Source organism: Triticum aestivum, chromosome 2A (genome assembly GCF_018294505.1).
Source record: "Triticum aestivum cultivar Chinese Spring chromosome 2A, IWGSC CS RefSeq v2.1, whole genome shotgun sequence".
Taxonomy (NCBI): domain Eukaryota; kingdom Viridiplantae; phylum Streptophyta; class Magnoliopsida; order Poales; family Poaceae; genus Triticum; species Triticum aestivum.
This window is the reverse complement of record NC_057797.1, coordinates 8,082,330-8,102,309: the sequence shown is the minus strand read 5'-3', so window position 1 is coordinate 8,102,309 and position 19,980 is coordinate 8,082,330. Positions and strand designations below refer to the sequence as shown.

Here is a 19,980-nt window from a genome sequence, read left to right as displayed (position 1 = left end):
AAAAGATCGGCCCGGTCGCTAGCCGCTAGATTTGCGTCATCAAGCAGTGACGGGCATCCTAACTTTTGCAACATAGATTATGTTGCAGAACTTTTTGCAACTAAGATCATGTTGCGGAAACGTCTGTACAATTTTTTTGGAATAGAGTTTATGTTGCCGAATATTTTTTTCAACAAGATCATGTTGCGGAAACATCTGTAGAAGTTTTTACCAGAAAGATTATATTGCAAAATTTTTTGCAACAAAGATCATGTCGCGAAAACTTCTATAGATTTTTTCTGTAGATTGTTTTTGCAACAGAGGTCATACTGTAGATTGTTTTTGCAACAGAAAGCATATTGCAGAAGATGAACGACGAAAAAAGAAAATGAATGGCACTCAGTCGTTGGCGAATATGATAAGAAGGAACAGCGATTGGCCCCACATGTGAAGCCTGGTTTGCACCTCAGGCAGCGGACGAGGCGCTGTAAATCGGCCGGCTGATGAAAATCTTTTCCAATAATTTATGTGAAAAGTCAAACTTTAAAAATTTTGATCAAATTATTAGGGGCAATGCTATGCGTCCGTCGGGTGATAAACCGATAAGATCAGTCGTCTCGGCAACCGTCGAATGTCACCCGAAACAACCGTCCGATCTACCGTCCCAGCCAACTGGGAGCCTTTGCTACAGCTAGCTTGTTGCGTGCATGGCTTTGCAACAAGGACCTTGTTGCAAAGGTCCACTGGGACAGCACCACTGCCCCGCCATGGCCCGAGTGCCTCGGCCATGGAGCGTCGCCGGCTCCCGGAGTTGTCGTGCCTCCTCCGAACCAGGACCCCTAGCAGTTGCCTCTACTCCAGCACGACAACGACGAGCTCTCATGCCAGGCACTCCTCTGACGATTTGTGCAACCAAAGCTATGTTTCTGAAACATGTGACGTGTTGTAATGCTTGCCCTCATACGCTCTAACGCGGGGCGCTCATTATGCGCTTTCCGCAACCGGGGCTATGTTTATAAAACAATACCCCTATTGATGAAGAGAAAATATTCATCGTCGAACCATTTTTCTTCTTTCTGAAACAAGACCTCTGTTGCAGAAACTTTCTGAAACTAGACCCTGTTACCGAAAGAAAAACTTCACCACCAAACACTTTTTTCTTTCTGAAACAAGATCTCCGTTGCAAAAAGCTTCTGAAACAAGAACCTTGTTGCACAAAAAAACTAGCTGCATGGGAATTGTCTGCAGTGCGAGCTCTCAATCAAAATCAATTAGACAGCTACGCACGTGGCGGATGTTGTGCGTGCATCAGCCGGCTGAAGGTTAGATTTTGTATTTGTATTTCAGATTTGAGGCACCAGTTACACTATCTTGCCACCAAGAACGGATTTGATACGTTGTGTGCATTTATAATGGAAGTAACTGATGTGTAGTCTAGAAGTTTTGGTAGTTACTGCCGTCAGGCTCTGGTTTTGATCCCACATACAAGGAGCTGATGGAACACCTAGAGGCCCAAGTAAGGGAGAAAGGTGCAAGGTCTCGCACTCTGATTGATCATTTCATACTCACCATTGACGACAAGGAAGTCATATGCTACACACATCGACATTGCTTCGTTCTTAGCTAGCTACAAGAATAGTATCTGAACCATACTTGCTATATTTGTTGGACTGTATACTTGTGCAGACATGAGATTGGTTTGGATATTTGATACTTCATATCTTTTGATTTGTTAAATTGAAAAGAACACTGAAGTATAACAAAATGACGGCCAGTTACTGCATCCGATAATCGCTTGAGCATGTGTGACAATGGACGACGTGTAGAAGCAATTCTTCTTCCGTCCATCTATGGCGTACAACATTGGAATGATGAAGCGCCACAAGATGCAAATCTTTACGTAATAATAAAGCAAATTGGGTTTCTTTCGTCCGTCATGGCATTTGTTAGAAAAGTCTCTGTCTTTTCATGAAATCAACCCGCCGTCCGGTTTAAGTCACACCCGAACCGTTATTTTACATTTTTCGAAACCCCTCCTGATGTTTTATGTAATTCATCCGCGGATCATATTTAAGTTAAACAAATGTTTTTAAAATCATCCATATCTTTTAAATCGTAACTCCGATTTGAACATGTTATATATGAAATTTGATTGAAAAATATGTAGAATATGAATATGAGATTATTTTTACCTGTTAAGTATTTTTAAATATTATTTTAAAATATATTTGAGTCAAACCAAATGATTTTCTAAATTATCTGTATCTTTTAAACCATAACTTTGATTTTAATATATTATATATTAAATTTTATCAGAAAAATGTGTGGAATCTAAATAAGATGTTAAGTTTACCTGTTAAATATTTTTAAAATATTGTTATGGAAGCAAACTTATAATTTATAGCACAAGATCCATTTTTTTCATACCGGTGGCGATCGCAAATAAACATCCCACTATAACCATATATGGAAAACAAAACATCGATAACTACACATGCATACCTTTGAAAAATGTCACAGGGGAAAACAACATATTTCTTATCGCGAGAGTGAGAGAAAGTGTGTGTGAGAGAGAGAGAGGGAGAGAGAGACGCCTTAGGATTAACCATATTTAACACACGTTTTTTGTTGTTTTGTCTGAACACCGAGGCCATGCCGGCGAGGGTGAGAAGGAGGATAAGCGGCAATACAAATATGATGCCTCGCAAAAATAAAGGAGATGGACCTATTGTGGTCTTGAGTGATGGTTGTTGAGTTAAGAGCGTGTGTTATGTTTTCTCTCCCATTGCAACGCACGGACTCTTTTGCTAGTAGAATATAACGTAAACATAGTGTGGAACAAGAGCGGAATAGCCCTTCACTGAAAGCCAACGGCCAACTGATTGGCCGAATGAAGCTCCTTGTGCTCTACATCGGGTCTGGTGACAAGTGGGAGAAGAACAAGTGTGTGATGCACGAGTACCACCTCGGCATCATCGAGAAGGAGGAGGGAGAGCATGATCTACTACCAGACGGAGGATTCAAAGATAATAATGTTGGTATCATGGAAGAAGCACTATCCCTAAGTGGAAACAGCCTCCTTTAAAACTTGGATACTTACGTAATATGGAATCAGTCCTCATAGTCCAAGATGCCGTATATATCTGGGATGTTGTTAGAATGATGGATATGTGTGAGAGTAGGGTGGCAACCCGGAATCGTGCTGCTGGCAACATTGCCAAAATGCAGTAGGTTAGTGTTTGGTAGGCTGCCTTTGGTTACTTTGTTCTTATGTAAAAATAAATGCTACCTTCACAATCCATGTAGTTTCTGCAAACGTAGGCAGAAAAATAATATATACAATGTATATCCGAAACCAAAGCGACATCCTTGGAAGGTACAATGCTTTACAAAGGACGCGCCTAGCTCTGGATTCCTTCTGCAGCAAATATTGAAAGCTAAAGCACCGCGCCCCACGGAGAGCACCGGCCGACACAGAAGGTGTATGGATTGGCACCGAAAGGAAGCACCACCCTCACCAACCAAAATCCCTTCCCGCGTACGACAAGAGGATCTGGACTTCGCGCCCAAATACCCCCGCATGCTGCCTGACCGCTGATACAATCGTTGGTACTAGTTTTCATAGGGACCATTACAAAGATCATCTTCTCGGAGTACACATCACCGCCGTCTTCCATGGTAGAGAAGGCCGGATCCGGCAACATATGGGTGAGACCCCACAGCGTCCAAGAACCGGGTGGACGGAGAGAAAGAGGACAAACATGAGGCATCTGAGTAATAAGTAGTTGATCATTAAAAAAATAGAAAAGAGAAGGAAGGTCATGTCCCCCACTCGTGACAGTAGTAGCTTTCAGATAAAGTTTCATATGGTTGCCCTCACTTGGAGGCTGCATTTGGGTTTTGCTTCATGCGCACAACAGGTCATATATAGTATTACAAAGGACATCTGAGGCAGGGTGTGGGCACCGCGCAGAGCCGTGTGGCGCGCGACACGGTCGAACCGATCGTGTCGCTCATGTCAAGCTGCATTGGATTCATGTCATCGGGTAGCTTCCAGTTAAACCCGTGCCCGAGCTGTGCTACGGCAAACTCCACCCCATGCTGGCCGAGCCCTTGCCCCGGGCATGAGCGTGTTCCAGAACCAAATGACAAGAACTCATAACAACCGCCCTTGAGATCTAGCCCGAGGGCATCCCCGTTGAGCATGAACCTGGATGGCCGGAAAGTGTCAGGGTTCTTCCATGCCTCGCCGTCTCGGTTGATTGCCCACGTGTTGATGAATACGCGAGAGGCCCTGGGCACCGAGTATCCACCAAGGACACAATCTTTGGTGGTCCCACGGAGGATAACCGGGATCGGCGGGTGCATCCGAAGCGTCTCCTTGATGACGCAGTTAAGGAAGGGGAGCTTGGCAAGATCCGATTCGTCGACCATCCGCTCAAACCCCACAATGTTTGCGAGCTCCCGATGCAGCTGCAGAAGGATGTTAGGGCAATGAATCATCTCTGTCATTGCCCACTCAATGGTGAAGCCGACATTATCCGGCCTGCCAAACAACATGTCCTGCGTTCAACGTCCACATATTTTGTAATCAAGTGCAACTTCATTGACTTAAAATTACTAAATCCAAAAGAGAGAAATTTTACAACTACTAGAGAGAAATATATACGGCAAGATTAAAATTTGTAATAACATTAGATTCTTGGGGCAAGTGTGTGTCATATCATAGAGTACTGCTGTTACCGTACTTACCATGATCAAGGCATTGACGTTGTCGCGGGTGAGGCGCAGGTCCTTGGCGCTGGCTTGGTCGGCATCACCGAAGAACGCGAGTAGGTCGTCTACCATGTCAGCGTCGGCTTTGCAAAGGATCTTGTAGGCACTCCATGCCGATCTTTGCAAAGGACGCCATTGACAATACTGCCTTCAGAGTCGAAGAAGCAGCAGCTTAATAAGGTGTTAATCCGTGAGGCTGCCCTATCATATTAGGGGTTTGGGATAGTCTTACTTATATACTAGTTGTTGGAGCGCCACCTGGTGGCTCCTCTTGAGGCGTTATTGAGCGCGCTAATCATGCTTCCGTAGTTGTTAAGCCGCTGACAGTGTAGACAAGCGACAATGGTTAAAGATATATCACAACTTTACCGATAGCTGCAAACAATAGCAGTAATCAAACACTTTTTGGTATTTTTAAACCACATTCATACACCTCTTATCAAGAGACCAACACATTATTCATTGCCAAACCAGAAAGTGTCATTCATGTACATCAGGAAAGAACATTAATAACTAAGATAGCACCCACATTAAGATCAGTCAACAGATAATCTAAAAACTCGGGGTACGAGTTTGGCGGTTGCCAAGCCACTTTCCTGAGCACAAGAAAAGCTAACATACATTATCATCACATCAAGCTGATTTGTTAACTCCAGAATTAGACATACCTAGCAACAAGCAAGAGGAGCGCACCGTCAATTCATTTATGGCAGGTTGTGCATGTGAAGAATAATTTACCCAAACCTAAAAACCGGTGCATAAAACCTACAATTAGTTAGATAAAGTGGAAATGGAAACAACATTTTTCAATAGGAAAATCATCTCAATTTCTAATAAATCATCGTTATTCAGGAAATAAATATATACAATGTACATATACCTACTTGAACAAATGCAATACACTCGATTTGTGGTGCTTTGAAATGGACTGGTGTGCTCAGAAGAAACTTGGTAGTTAACAATTAGTAAAATTGCCGAGACTGGAGATAGATGCAACAGAGCAAGACTTATATAGGTGGGAGTAACAAACAAACATAGCTAATATCATGTAGTCATGAACAACTCCGTCCATTCCAAGATGACTTATGGTACGTAGAAATTACACATTGTTCAAACAGATACAAAATAATGAAAGCAGAACATGAGGTGATGATTGCAGAACTTAACCGGGTTTACTCTGGGAATGAGGAGAGCAACACAGAGATTTGTTCTGAATAAGTGAATCTAAGATGTCATACATTACACTACATTATGTAATAACTCACACTACCAGATGGTAGTCTCCAACGAATTAAAAATTTTGTGCCATACCAAGAGGCCTTGTAGACAAAGCATATATATTGTTGAAAGCAAAGCATGGGGTAACATATTACTACCCAGCAGTCATCACGCTCAGGCACATGATTGAGAAAATCAATAAACTGTGGGGTGACTCATACCTTGATGAAGCCAATGTCCTTGGCGATGCTGCGGAAGCAATCCCTGCAGCACACCCGTACTTCCGGATCAGGCCATGCGAGTTGCCGCAGACACGGGATACTCATTCATCAGATCCCATCCATGGAAATTTGACAGTATATGAGAAGAACAATAATACAAAGTAGGGCAGGGGATCCAGAGGAGGGCGAGGGAGATGGGCATACCTGGCCATGGCAGATCCCACAGTGGCTGAAGGCACTGGTAGAAAAAGGGCCTGTTGTCCCGGTTCGTAATGGCCTTTGTCCCGGTTCCTGAACCGGGACTAAAGGGTCGGTACTATTGCCCTGCCCCTTTAGTCCCGGTTCAATCCAGAACCGGGACTGATGGGCCTCCACGTGGCCTGTGCGCGGAGCCCAGGCAGGAGACCCTTTGGTCCCGGTTGGTGGCACCAACCGGGACCAATAGGCATCCACGCGTCAGCATTTTTGTGGCTGGGGTTTTTGTTTTTTTAAGGGGGGGGGGTTGGGGGGTTTTGGGGGTTTTGGGGGGGTTAATTTAGGTGTTTCATATATTGTGTTAGCTAGCTATAATTAATAGAGAGAAGTGTCCTCTCTTATGTCCGTGCTTGGTCGACGCTACGTACTATACATACGTATAGAGAGGACTAGACACGCTAGCTAGCTAGTAAGTAAACGAAGGAAACAGAAGATCGTCATGAACATATATGCATACAGAGAGAAGTGATATCGACCACCTCTCCTTCTCCGAGAGATTGGTCGAACAACAAGTTCTCGTATATCTATCCGACACTACCGGCTACATATATACAATAATTATCTCTTACAAATATAATCATACGGACTCATGGTCCACATAGTATTCTCCGTCTTCAGCGATCAAGTGGTCAAGAAAGAATACGGCCAATTCCTCTTGAATTGCTCGCATGCGAGATGGTGCTAGGAGTTCATCCCGCTTCCGAAACATCTAATTTGAAGAAGGGGGTCAATACATATATATATGAATGAATGAAACTCAACACAAATGATGGTAAGAAAATAAAATTGTGAATGTTGTTATTTACGTACTTCATATTGTTCGTCAGTGTAGCCCCGCTCACAGGTCGTGTGGCGGATGAACTCGCAAACGTAGTATCCACAGAAATCATTCCCTTTTTCCTGCCACAACCACTTTACAAGAAATAAAGGTCAATCAAACTGATAAGCAAGAATGCCAAATCAATAGGAGATGCGCGGAACATGCTACTATAGTACTTACTTTCGGGTGTCTAAATTGCAGCTTCTTCGGGAGTCCTGGAGCTTTTTTGGAGAATTTTTTCCAAACCCTGCCAGACAAAGAAATAATTAATTGATATATCAGGAAATGAACAAAGTTGTTGATATGGTGGATAATGATCAATTTAACTTACTTCTCGAGCATTTGAGTCATGTCCGCATAGTCATGGGGATCTTTTCATTTTGAGTCTAAGACAGTTACTAGTCCCTGCTCAAGCTTAATCTCTAGGAGAATATAGTGGTAACTCCACACACATGCATAACTCATCAATTACATTACTATAACCTTGACTAATATATATATATAAGGGAAACCGAATACGCACAAGACAGTAACACTCACTTGAAGTTGTAAGGAAAGAGTATTATATCTTTGTTTTCATTTATTACCAACGATCGTAGCAAGTTGGCCTCGGTATCCGTGGCATGAAATTTAACCTGAGTTGCATCTATGAGATATGTGTTAATGAACCCAATATCACCGACTTGTCTTTTCTTCAATTCGGCGATCTTCAATCTGCATAATATAGTGAGGATGATTATAAATACATGCAATAAAAGAGCTGAGCTATATAGAGAGACTTAATGACAGAAGTAGTACTACTTACAGACAGTAGCAGGTGACCGTTGTTTTATCGAGGGCCAATTGATTGAAAAACTGAAAGAACTGCTCAAATGGAACAGGCAACAGTTCAATTCCAACGAGGTCATGCTCTTTTTTAACTTTCACATACAAAGTACTCCTCCCCACAGTCTCTGCAGATTTTCAAGTACCAATCATGCAATCTTCGCATCATCGTTGATAGAGATCTTTCATCTTTGACGAGAGGCTTCCCGTACTCGTATCTTTGTATCTGCACCTCCATGGGTTCATAATGTACATCATCGGGCAGGTAATCGGCAAGATTGCTATAACCGGGCACCATCCTCGGATCATTAGCGACGTTGTCGCTAGGCACCTTGAGCGGGGGGCACGATTGCTTCGCTTGTTCGCCAAGCTGGGCAATTTGTTTCCCAGCTCGTCGTTCTTTCAGCCTTTGATCACTGACAGTACTTCCCGACCGCTCTGCTTCAGCAAATTCCTTTCCAATAATGCGCTCATAGTTTCCTTTCGGCGGAGACTTGGGTGGTTTTGTCAGGGCAGCCAGAGTGCGCTTCGCTTTCACCGGATCTACCTTCTCCTCCGGAGGTGGATGTCTCTTTGCTTTCAACCCTTGAAACCAGTCATCCACTTCGGTTCGCGCGATCTTCGCGTTCTCCTCCGGGGTCCTCTCGTATGGTAACTTCTCTGGAGTCTTCAGAGAAGGACCGAATCTGTATGTCCTCCCGCCTCCGGCTGTACTGCTAGACGCCGGCCGAGCAGACGGAGCGGCTGTCTTCTTTACTTGCTTATGAGGCAGAGGAGAAGGACTACGACGCGCCGGAGCAGCCGGAGCGGCGGCATGTCTCTTCCACCCTTGCTGACGAGGCGGAGAAGGAGGAGGCTGCCTGCTCGGGCGCGTCGGCGCAGGCGGAGAAGGAGGCGGAGTGCTGCCACGCGCCGGAGAAGGAGCCAATCGAGTGCCCTGATCGTCACTCGCCGGAGGAGGAGGCGGTGGAGGAGGCGGAGTGCCCTGACTCGCCGGAGGAGGAGGTGGTGGAGGAGGCGGAGTGCCCTGACTTGCCGGAGGAGGAGGAGGAGGCGGAGGCATCCAGTTCGAAAGGTTGATGAGCTCCCTCCGCCATAGGCATGGAGTCTTCAGAGCAGACCCTAGCCTAGTCTCCCCTTCACCGATAGGGTGGTCAAGCTGGAGGTCCTCAAATCCCTTTGTTATTTCATCCACCATCACCCTAGCATATCCTTCTGGAATCGGCCGGCAGTGAAAAGTTGCGTCGGGTTTAGTAGGATAAACAGAGCCAGCAGCCGCCTTGACCTGGCAATTTTGACACTCCGTGATAGCATCCACGGGATAGCTGGCAGGAGCCGTCAAGGCATGGTCCGGCTGAAGCAGCTCAGTGGAAGCCACGCTGCTTCTCTGCTGAGATGGCGGGGTAGCTTCGGGGGAAGCTTCGGCAGTACGTTTGCTGCGATTTGCTTCTCTTTCCTCTATCGCTTGTACCCTTGCTTGCAGCGCCTGCATTTGGGTCTGCTGTAATTTTTTCCTCCTCTCCTGGGATTTGTAACCGCCTGCGTCCGGAAACCCAACCTTCCACGGAATGGAGCCTGGCGTGCCTCGTGTCCGTCCAGGGTGCTCAGGATTCCCGAGGGCCATTGTGAGCTCGTCGTTCTCTCTATCTGGAAAGAACGTCCCTTGATGCGCTGCTTCGATATACTTCCAAAGCTTCCTGACTGGTATGTCCATTTGATCATTCGTCCAAATGCACTTCCCTGTTACAGGGTCCAAGGTTCCGCCAGCCCCGAAGAACCAAGTCTGGCAACGGTCTGGCCAGTTAATTGTCTCTGGTTCGATCCCTTTATCAACCAGATCATTCTCAGTCTTGGCCCACTTAGGCCGGGCTATGAGGTAGCCACCTGACCCCGTGTGATGGTGATGCTTCTTCTTCACAGCATTTTGCTTGTTTGTCGCCGACATCTTCTTACTCTTTTCCGATGTCTTGTGGGCCACAAATGCGGGCCAGTGATCTCTGATCTTCTCATATCTGCCCTTGAATTCTGGTGTCTCTTTATTTTCGACAAACTTATTCAGCTCTTTCTTCCACCTCCTGAATAGTTCTGCCATCCTCTTAAGAGCAAAAGACTTGATTAATTGCTCTTTAACTGGCTTCTCTGGATCATCCTCTGGCGGTAGGGTGAAATTTGACTTCAGCTCAGTCCAAAGATCATTTTTCTGCATATCATTGACATAAGACACCTCAGGGTCTTCTGTAGCCGGCTTTAACCATTGCTGGATGCTGGTCGGAATCTTGTCCCCAACCAAAACCCTGCACTGAGCAACAAATGCACTCTTTGTCCGGAGGGGTTCAATCGGTTGGCCGTCGGGCGCGATTGCTATGATCTCAAACTTTTCATCCGAGCTCAACTTTTTCTTCGGGCCTCTTCTCTTTACCGAAGTTGTGCTCGATCCGGAGGGCTAGAAAAAAGAACAAAGACTTAATTAATATATGTACATACCAAAACAATGAATGCATCAATTAGCAAGTCAATAGAAGCTTAACTAATATATATACCTGGCCGGACTCGATTCGGTCACAGGAGACGTCATCACGGTCTCCTTCTTGCACCGGCATTGGGTCAGCGGAGCCGTCCCCACGGTCTCCTTCTTGCACCGGCATTAGGTCACCGGAGCCATCATAATCATAGCCAGCTGCTTCCAGACCATCGGTGTCGTTGAGAAACAACAAGCAGACGGCATCACTTCCTCGTGCGATTATGTCCCCCAACAACTCTTCTTGTACTTCGTCTCGGGCGGTGTCCATAGTTTCTACAAATATTTACAACATGGCAATTATTATTCAAACATGACAGATGGATATATTAGTGGCAAACGTAGAACTAATATTAATTAGTGGCCTCGACGCTGCTTCTCTAGGGTTTGGGGTGGCCTCGACGCTGCTCTCTAGGGTTTGGGGTGGCCTCGACAACGCTTCAAGGATAAAAAAAGAAGAGGAAGAAGAAAAAAAAGAGGAGAAGAAAGAATAGAACTCTATTCTTTCTTCTCCTCTTTTTTTCTTCTTCTTCCTCTTTTTTTTATTCGGAACGAGGGTCGTCGAGGGTCACCGAGCAGTAGAGGAAACCCTAAATAGCAAGTATCGTGGGTGTGAGATACATGTGGCCATCGGTGTCGGACACTACATCCACGTCCCACAAGTGACGTGGGCGTCGATGCCCGCGCCACTTGTGGGACGTGGATGTAGTGTCCGACACCGACGGTACATGTATCTCACACCGACGATACTTTCTATTTAGGGTTTCTCCTCTCCGCTTGGAGACCCTCGACGACCCTCGTTCCCGATAAAATAAAGAGGAAGAAGAAGAAAAAAAAGAGGAGAAGAAAGAATGTAGGAGAAGAACTCCTCTATTCTTTCTTCTCCTCTCTTTTTTTCTTCTTCCTCTTCTTTTTTTATCCTCTTCTTCCTCTCATGTTCGACGACCCTCGACCCCTCGGCGACCTTAGACCCCCTCTCGACCCCCTCATGTCGAAGTTATCGGGTAGGGGGTATATCGACAATGACATACCCGATACATACATACATACATACATATCACATGCATCAATACATATATGAACAAAATTAATATCTACTAATTAACAACCTAAATAAAAAAACTAATACGTATAGGAAGAAGAAGAAAAAAGAAGACATGTAATCCAATCATTGCACTGCTCCGGGTGTTTGGAGCGCAGACTGTTCTTGTGTTCATCGACATACGGGGTCACCAAGGTAGAGTTCTGTAGAACTGTGTAGTGTGCTTGAGACCAAGAATATCCGTCCCTGCATATTATTGAGTCTCTTCCAAGAGTGCCTTTTCCAGTCAGTCTCCCCTCATACCGCGATTTAGGGAGACCTATCTTCTTAAGGCCAGGAATGAAGTCAACACAAAACCCGATAACATCCTCTGTTTGATGGCCCATGGAGATGCTTCCTTCTGGCCTAGCGCGGTTACGGGCATATTTCTTTAGGACTCCCATGAACCTCTCAAAGGGGAACATATTGTGTAGAAATACGGGCCCCAGGATGACAATCTCGTCGACTAGATGAACTAGGACGTGCGTCATGATATTGAAGAAGGATGGTGGGAACACCAGCTCGAAACTAATAAGACATTGCGCCACATCACTCCTTAGCCTTGGTACGATTTCTGGATCGATCACCTTCTAAGAGATTGCATTGAGGAATGCACATAGCTTCACAATGGCTAATCGGACGTTTTCCGATAGAAGCCCCCTCAATGCAACCAGAAGCAGTTGCATCATAATCACGTGGCAGTCATGAGACTTTAGGTTCTGAAACTTTTTCTCTGGCATATTTATTATTCCCTTTATATTCGACGAGAAGTCAGTCGTGACCTTCATACTGAGCAGGCATTCAAAGAAGATTTCTTTCTCTTCTTTCGTAAGAGCGTAGCTGGCAGGACCTTTATACTGCTTCAGAGGCATGCCGTCTTTTTCGTGCAAACGTTGCAGGTCCTCCCATGCCTCGGGTGTATCTTTTGTCTTCTCATACACGCCCAAGAAGCCTAGCAGGTTCACGCAAAGGTTCTTCGTCACGTGCATCACATCGATTGAAGAGCGGACCTCTAGGTCTTTCCAGTAGGGTAGGTCCCAAAATATAGATTTCTTCTTCCACATGGGTGTGTGTCCTTCAGCGTCATTCGGAACAGCTAGTCCACCGGGACCCTTTCCAAAGATTACGTAGTGTAAATAATTGACCATAGCAAGTACGTGATCACCGGTACGCATGGCGGGCTTCTTCCGGTGATCTGCCTCGCCTTTGAAATGCTTGCCTTTCTTTCGACATTGATGGTTGGTCGGAAGAAATCGACGATGGCCCAGGTACACATTCTTCCTCCATTTGTCCAGGTATATACTTTCAGTGTCATCTAAACAGTGCGTGCATGCGTGGTATCCTTTGTTTGTCTGTCCTGAAAGGTTACTGAGAGCGGGCCAATCGTTGATGGTCACGAACAACAACACCTTAAGGTTAAATTCCTCCTGTCTGTGCTCATCCCACGTACGTACACCGTTTCCATTCCACAGGTGTAAAAGTTCTTCAACTAATGGCCTTAGGTATACATCAATTTCGTTGCCGGGTTTCTTAGGGCCTTGGATGAGAACTGGCATCATAATGAACTTCCGCTTCATGCACATCCAAGGAGGAAGGTTATACATACATAGAATCACGGGCCAGGTGCTGTGATTGTTGCTCTACTCCCCGAAAGGATTAATGCCATCCGCGCTTAAAGAAAACCATACATTCCTTGGGTCCTTTGCAAACTCATCCCAGTACTTTCTCTCGATTTTTCTCCACTGCGACCCGTCAACGGGTGCTCTCAACTTCCCATCTTTCTTTCGGTTCTCACTGTGCCATCGCATCAACTTGGCATGCTCTTCGTTTCTGAACAGACGTTTCAACCGTGGTATTATAGGAGCATACCACATCACCTTCACAGGAACCCTCTTCCTGGGGGGCTCGCCGTCAACATCACCAGGGTCATCTCGTCTGATCTTATACCGCAATGCACCGCATACCGGGCATGCGTTCAGATCCTTGTATGCACCGCGGTAGAGGATGCAGTCATTAGGGCATGCATGTATCTTCTCCACCTCCAATCCTAGAGGGCATACGACCTTCTTTGCTGCGTATGTACTGTCGGGCAATTCATTATCCTTTGGAAGCTTCTTCTTCATTATTTTCAGTAGCTTCTCAAATCCTTTGTCAGCCACAGCATTCTCTGCCTTCCACTGCAGCAATTCCAGTATGGTACCGAGCTTTGTGTTGCCATCTTTGCAATTGGGGTATAACCCTTTTTTGTGATCCTCTAACATGCGATCGAACTTCGGCTTCTCCTTTTGACTTTCGCATTGCGTCCTTGCATCGACAATGACCCAGCGGAGATCATCATCATCGTGCACATTGTCTGGTTCCTCTTGATCTTCAGCAGCTTCACCCGTTGCAACATCATTGGTCACATCGTTTGGTTCCTCTTGATCTTCACCAGCTCCCCCCGTTGCAGCATCACCGTATTCAGGGGGTACATAGTTGTCATCATACTCTTCTTCTTCGCCGTCTTCCATCATAACCCCTATTTCTCCGTGCCTCGTCCAAACACTATAGTGTGGCATGAAACCCTTGTAAAGCAGGTGGGAGTGAAGGATTTTACAGTTAGAGTAAGACCTCGTATTCCCATATTCTGTGCATGGACAACACATAAAACCATTCTGCTTGTTTGCCTCAGCCGCATCGAGAAACTCATGCACGCCCTTAATGTACTCGCAGGTGTGTCTATCACCGTACATCCATTGCCGGTTCATCTGCGTGCATTATATATAATTAAGTGTCCAAATTAATAGAAGTTCATCATCACATTAAAACCAAAGTGCATACATAGTTCTCATCTAACAACATATAGCTCTCCAAAGCATCTAATTAATTAAACCATACATTGAAACTATGTAAAACATTTCAAGGCGAAAACAAATGCGATCATAATCGCAACCAACGTAACAATTGATCCAACGGCATAATGATACCAAGCCTCGGTATGAATGGCATATTTTCTAATCTTTCTAATCTTCAAGCGCATTGCATCCATCTTGATCTTGTGATCATCGACTACAGCCGCAACATGCAACTCCAATATCATCTTCTCCTCCTCAATTTTTTTATTTTTTCCTTCAACAAATTGTTTTCTTCTTCAACTAAATTTAACCAATCGACAATAGGGTCGGTTGGCATTTCCAATTCACATACATCCTACATAAATAAAATCTATGTCACGTTGGTCGGCATAATTTTCATAAACAATAAATGAACCAATAGTTATAAAGATAATATATATACCACATCCGAATCATAGACAGGACGAGGGCTGACGGGGGCGGATACCAAAACCATCGCACTATATAAGATGCAATAATAAAAGTAAGAAAATAATACAAGTATCTATGTAAACATACAAGTAAGAATATATTTCCTTTCAGAAAGAAGATAAGAACAAGAAGCTCACCACGGTGGTGCATGCCGGTGATGAGCTCGGCGTGGGTGATCGACGTCGGTGAAGACAGGGACGGGGCGTGACGGACCGCTAAACCTAGACAAATATTATGGAAAATAGAGCTTGGAGGTCGAGCTTGGAGAGGAGAAAGCTTAATTAGTGTGTCTCGGGCATTCCATCGAACACCTTGTGTGCATAGGAGGTGAGCTAGAGCACCACCAAGCCCTCTCCCCCTCGGCCAGAGAAAAACATAGCACTAGGGTGCTCTGCTCGCGAGCGAGGGGTATATATAGGGACCTCATTGGTCCCGGTTGGTGACATGAACCGGGACTAAAGGGGAGCCTTTGGTCCCGGTTCAATCCACCAACCGGGACCAATGGTGGTGGGCCAGGAGCGAGGCCCATTGGTCCCGATTCATCCCACCAACCGGGACCAAAAGGTCCAGATGAACCGGGACCAATGGCCCACGTGGCTCGGCCAGCCCCCTGGGCCCACGAACCGGGACCAATGCCCACATTGGTCCCGGTTCTGGACTGAACCGGGACTAATGGGCTGACCCGGCCTGGACCAAAGCCCTGTTTTCTACTAGTGCTAGCACTTATCTTTTGTTTTAACTTCCAGGTTTTGTTCGGATCACACTATATAATAAGCATGAAAGAAGGATGTCGATGTGACCTCCGACTCTGCATATCTGTGTCTACACAGCAGCACACCTAAAATATTGCAACTTGATGATGGTCGCAATTACTAGCATCTATCTTCTCAATGCATTTTTTCCTATTACTCATGACCAAGAACAATGAGAAAACAAAAGCATGAAACTCACCTTGATGGTTACACATCAATGCCAAGAGTTTTCAGCTATAGTACAACATTTGCGATGTTACATCCTTCAACCTCAGGAATATTAGATTTCGCTGGTTTAGCAAACTCATAACTAAAAGTACTTCGCTGGCCCCTCCTGTCCAGCACGGCCATTGATGGTACAATAAATTGGCAAGATAAAGGACACAAGAATTATATTTCTTGAGAAAAAAGGTATAAACTTTCTTTGTACAAAATGCTAAAGGAAAGAAGACACAAAATCGAAGAAACGTTCCAACAAGCTGAACTCGATATTTCTGTATGAAGAGCAGTCTCGAGACAGATGGGTATACTTCTTTCGATTCAAACTTGTTGCTCCCATCCCCTTTCGGCACCTCCTTCTCCCTCAGGGTATCTGAACCATTAAGGGTTTTATCATCAACATAGGCACCAACAGAGAGGATGAAAAGGAAAATCATAGGCTTGGAAGAAAGCTTACTCTTTTTTACCGAACGATTAATAGCATCCTACGAGTTGCGAGCAGGGACCTAAAGTGTCCCGAGCAGCAGCACAACACGCGAAGGTCTTCGTGGTCATCCTAATCAATATGGAAATCAAGACGGGGGCGGAGTGCAGAGCATCCGGATCGAGGGGAGAACAAGAGTTGGAATTGGACCTTGATGGCGTCCCGAGCAGGGGGAGGGAAGTTCGTGGCGTGGCGGGTGCATCAGTACGAGGGAAGGGCCCGGCGTTGCCGGCAAGAATGACGAGTTCGAGTGCCCCGGCATCACCAGGAGGAGGCAGGCCCCGGCGTCACCGAATAGGAAGAAGGGGCGGGGCAAAGGAGGGGCCTGCCCGGCCACGGCGAGTGCGTCAGCACGAGGGAGGGCCCCGGCGTCGCCGGTGAGCATGCCGAGCTCGAGCACCCAGGCGTCGCCAGGAGGAGGCAGGTCCCGGCATCACCGGATAGGAAGAAGGGGCGGGGCAGAGGAGGGGCCTGCGCGGCTGCCGGCGATGCTGGCAAATGGGAGGGGCGGGGCAGAGCAGGGGGCTGCGCGTCCGCCGGCGTTGCTGACGAAGGGGGGAGGGGGGCTACCACCAGATAGCTCCGGCCATGGATGGAGATCGCATTGTGGATGAGGGAGCCAGGAAAGAATGGGGAAGAGAGAAGTGTGAGGGGCGGTGGAAGGTTGACTGATTCTTTTTTTCACTATACTACGTATGATGGTGAGTGAGTGTGGCATTGTCCAAACAAAAAATATCTTGTAATAAAAATCCATTATACTCTGTATGTTCGTAAATACAAGTTTTTTTAGAGATTCTAATATGGACTACATCACTCTAAAATACGCTCTATATTCATCCGTATGCAGTCCATATTCAAGTTTCTAATGACTTATATATAGAAACAGAGGGAATATTTCATAGGGATTCATAGGGCATGTCCGGTTCACCTACACGGGTGAAATTATTGTTTTCATCACGGCTTGTTAAAGTCATGATCATTTGATGATTAAAAAATATAATTTTCTACAAAAAATGATAAACTTTATTGAGTATATTTAAGTTTTGCAACCATGCAGGTCATCTTGTGGTTTGTGGATGGTAAATTTTATGGAGTACTTCACAGTAGATATTTTGTCTGACGCTCCTACACGGGTATTTTTCACTGTGTATCATTATACTTATTCTATGTTGTATCACTATTTAACTCTCATTACTACTTTAATAGGAACATATAACAGCTTTTAAAACAAAACTAGCTATGATTTTAGTGGACTCGGAATTGAATGATGATAATATAAGAAATCGAGACATGGAAGATGACGAAGACAACACAGATCCCACGGAATGTATGATACTAGGTAAACCCCCTGAGAATTTCAAAAAAATCAAATACATCATCAGAAGTTGAGCTCATCTCATAGTCATTTATCCTTTCACCGTTTGTCAATCAAACAAATGATGACTTAATAGATGAACTATGCTTGTTCATCAGTATGGTTGATGATGTCGCTCTACTGGAGTAAGCCATATTTTTTAGATCATTTTGTATTCTAATAAATTACTCTGATGTCATTATAATTGACAGAATTTCGAATTTACATGAGCGAATGGGTCAAAAAGCTCTGATCCTTACCAAATTAGCTTAAATTTGAGACAAATAAAAAACATACTAAACAATGATGAATACATGGATATTGATTGTTTCAATATGGTTGTGCGTATACTAGCGCGCAACAAAGTCCAGCTTCTCAGAGACATTCCATCTCACTATATGGATCTAAACTTTTGTGTAAGTTACTATAATCACGTATCAATTTTTTTCCTCATTGCACTAATGTTTTCTTATTCTTATTTTAGGCGGTGTTTCACTATGCACGAAACTCAAGTCATCGTGAAAATATGGACATTGTTATATTGAAACGGTTGTTCCATAGGTGGCCTGAGAGCAATGACTATCATATCTCACAATGTGATATGGTAAGATTTTAGATTTTCATTTTATGACAGTGCTTTATTTGGTCTTAATTAATATTCCATATATTATTTATAAACTATCGCATCGTTGTAGATTTTGTTGCCTTGGTGTAAGTTTGGACTATTTTTATTGTTTGTTTTGGATCAAAATAAAAAACTTGTCTCAATTTTTGATCCGACACCAATACCTACTTTGGGGAGAATGTACTTAAAACCGTGGCCGGCAACCTAAACATTGCCCTTGAAGTTGCAAACCCTGCATTCAAGGATGATATCTCTAAATGGGAATGCATAGTTCCTATTGCTCCAACAAACTCACACTGGTACGAATCTTTTTAATGCATTACAATATTTATTGATTCATTCAAAGCACATTATATCTTTATTGCATACATGCAGTGCCCTGTCGGGTTATTTGGTTTTCAATTTCATGCACTCATTGTGCGATGGAAAACTATATTTTCCCATACCCAAGGTGAGTATTTACACCATGCTTATTTGTATACACATTGTACATGCAACTTGTTATAACAATGTTGTATAATGCATATGTAGCATGGTTTTCAACTGAGGAAGCAATTTTTGGTGCATATTCTAAAGTATGAAGAGAATGAAGCTCAAAACAGTATCCCATCCATTGAACGAATCATCATAGATCGCATCTACAGATGGACCTTCACTGCTTCAAAAGATGGACCTTCAAGACATGCTTAGTTCTGGTTCTTAAAATATATATTTTTGTAACAATTATAATACAATTATTATGTGACCGTTAATTTTATGCGGAGACGTGTTTCTGGATCATGTGTTACACGCTCGCTGATATCATTGGGCATTAGACACATTTAAATGGCTCGGTAAAAAAATCACTAAAATAAAAATTAAATTTACAGTAGATGTTTTTACTATGGAATATGATACGTGTGTGTTGGATCACAAATATGTCACACTTTTTTAAATACAATTTGAGTGACATTATAACATTTTTTAGCCATCCGAATTTTTATGTAAAATTTATTTTGCTTAATATTATACCATGTGAATTCATTTTGTTTCAGACGTGCGTTGCACGTGCATGCTTACTAGTAAAACTAAATGTAGAGCCAGAACAGCGTATTGACGTCAAAACTTATGGATTTTAATTTGTAGATGTGATGCTCAATTTTACATCTTTCAGTTTGAGTGGTTGACACAGATATGGTTGGGATGGCTGATTCTTATTGCCCAGCTTGCTGAATGTTGACATTTGCAACATATTATGTGGTTGTCGTTGTTGCTTCGACATTGACATCCCCTTGCTCATGGGGTTCTGACAACGTCACCGGTGTCCCCTCGTCATCGACAGCGGTTTAGGTGATTGATCTATATATCAAAAGTAAAGCTGGTTTTAGCATTAGTTTGCAGTATATGAATTCTGAATTTCTTTTCATCATATTCTGTACTAAATATGAGGAAATAAGATGAGCCATGTATTTTAGTTTTCAAGAAGATAGATCATAACTGTTGTGTGCGAATTCTTTTTTATCTTTCTGTAGGTTTTATATTTCTGTGGATTTGTGTGATGGGACCTTC

At 44.2% G+C, this 19,980-nt stretch overlaps 1 protein-coding gene across 1 annotated transcript; it reads right to left on the bottom strand.

Annotated features, from left to right (window-relative positions):
* Window positions 1–3,912: 3,912 nt before the first annotated feature.
* LOC123191284 (cytochrome P450 84A1-like) lies at window positions 3,913–4,827 on the bottom strand. The gene is made up of 2 exons (XM_044604095.1): window positions 4,732–4,827; window positions 3,913–4,542 (listed from the first exon to the last, which is right to left on the bottom strand). Exons 1-2 carry the CDS (start codon window positions 4,825–4,827, stop codon window positions 3,913–3,915), a joined length of 726 nt encoding a protein of 241 aa, XP_044460030.1.
* Between the last annotated feature and the right edge of the window lie 15,153 nt (window positions 4,828–19,980).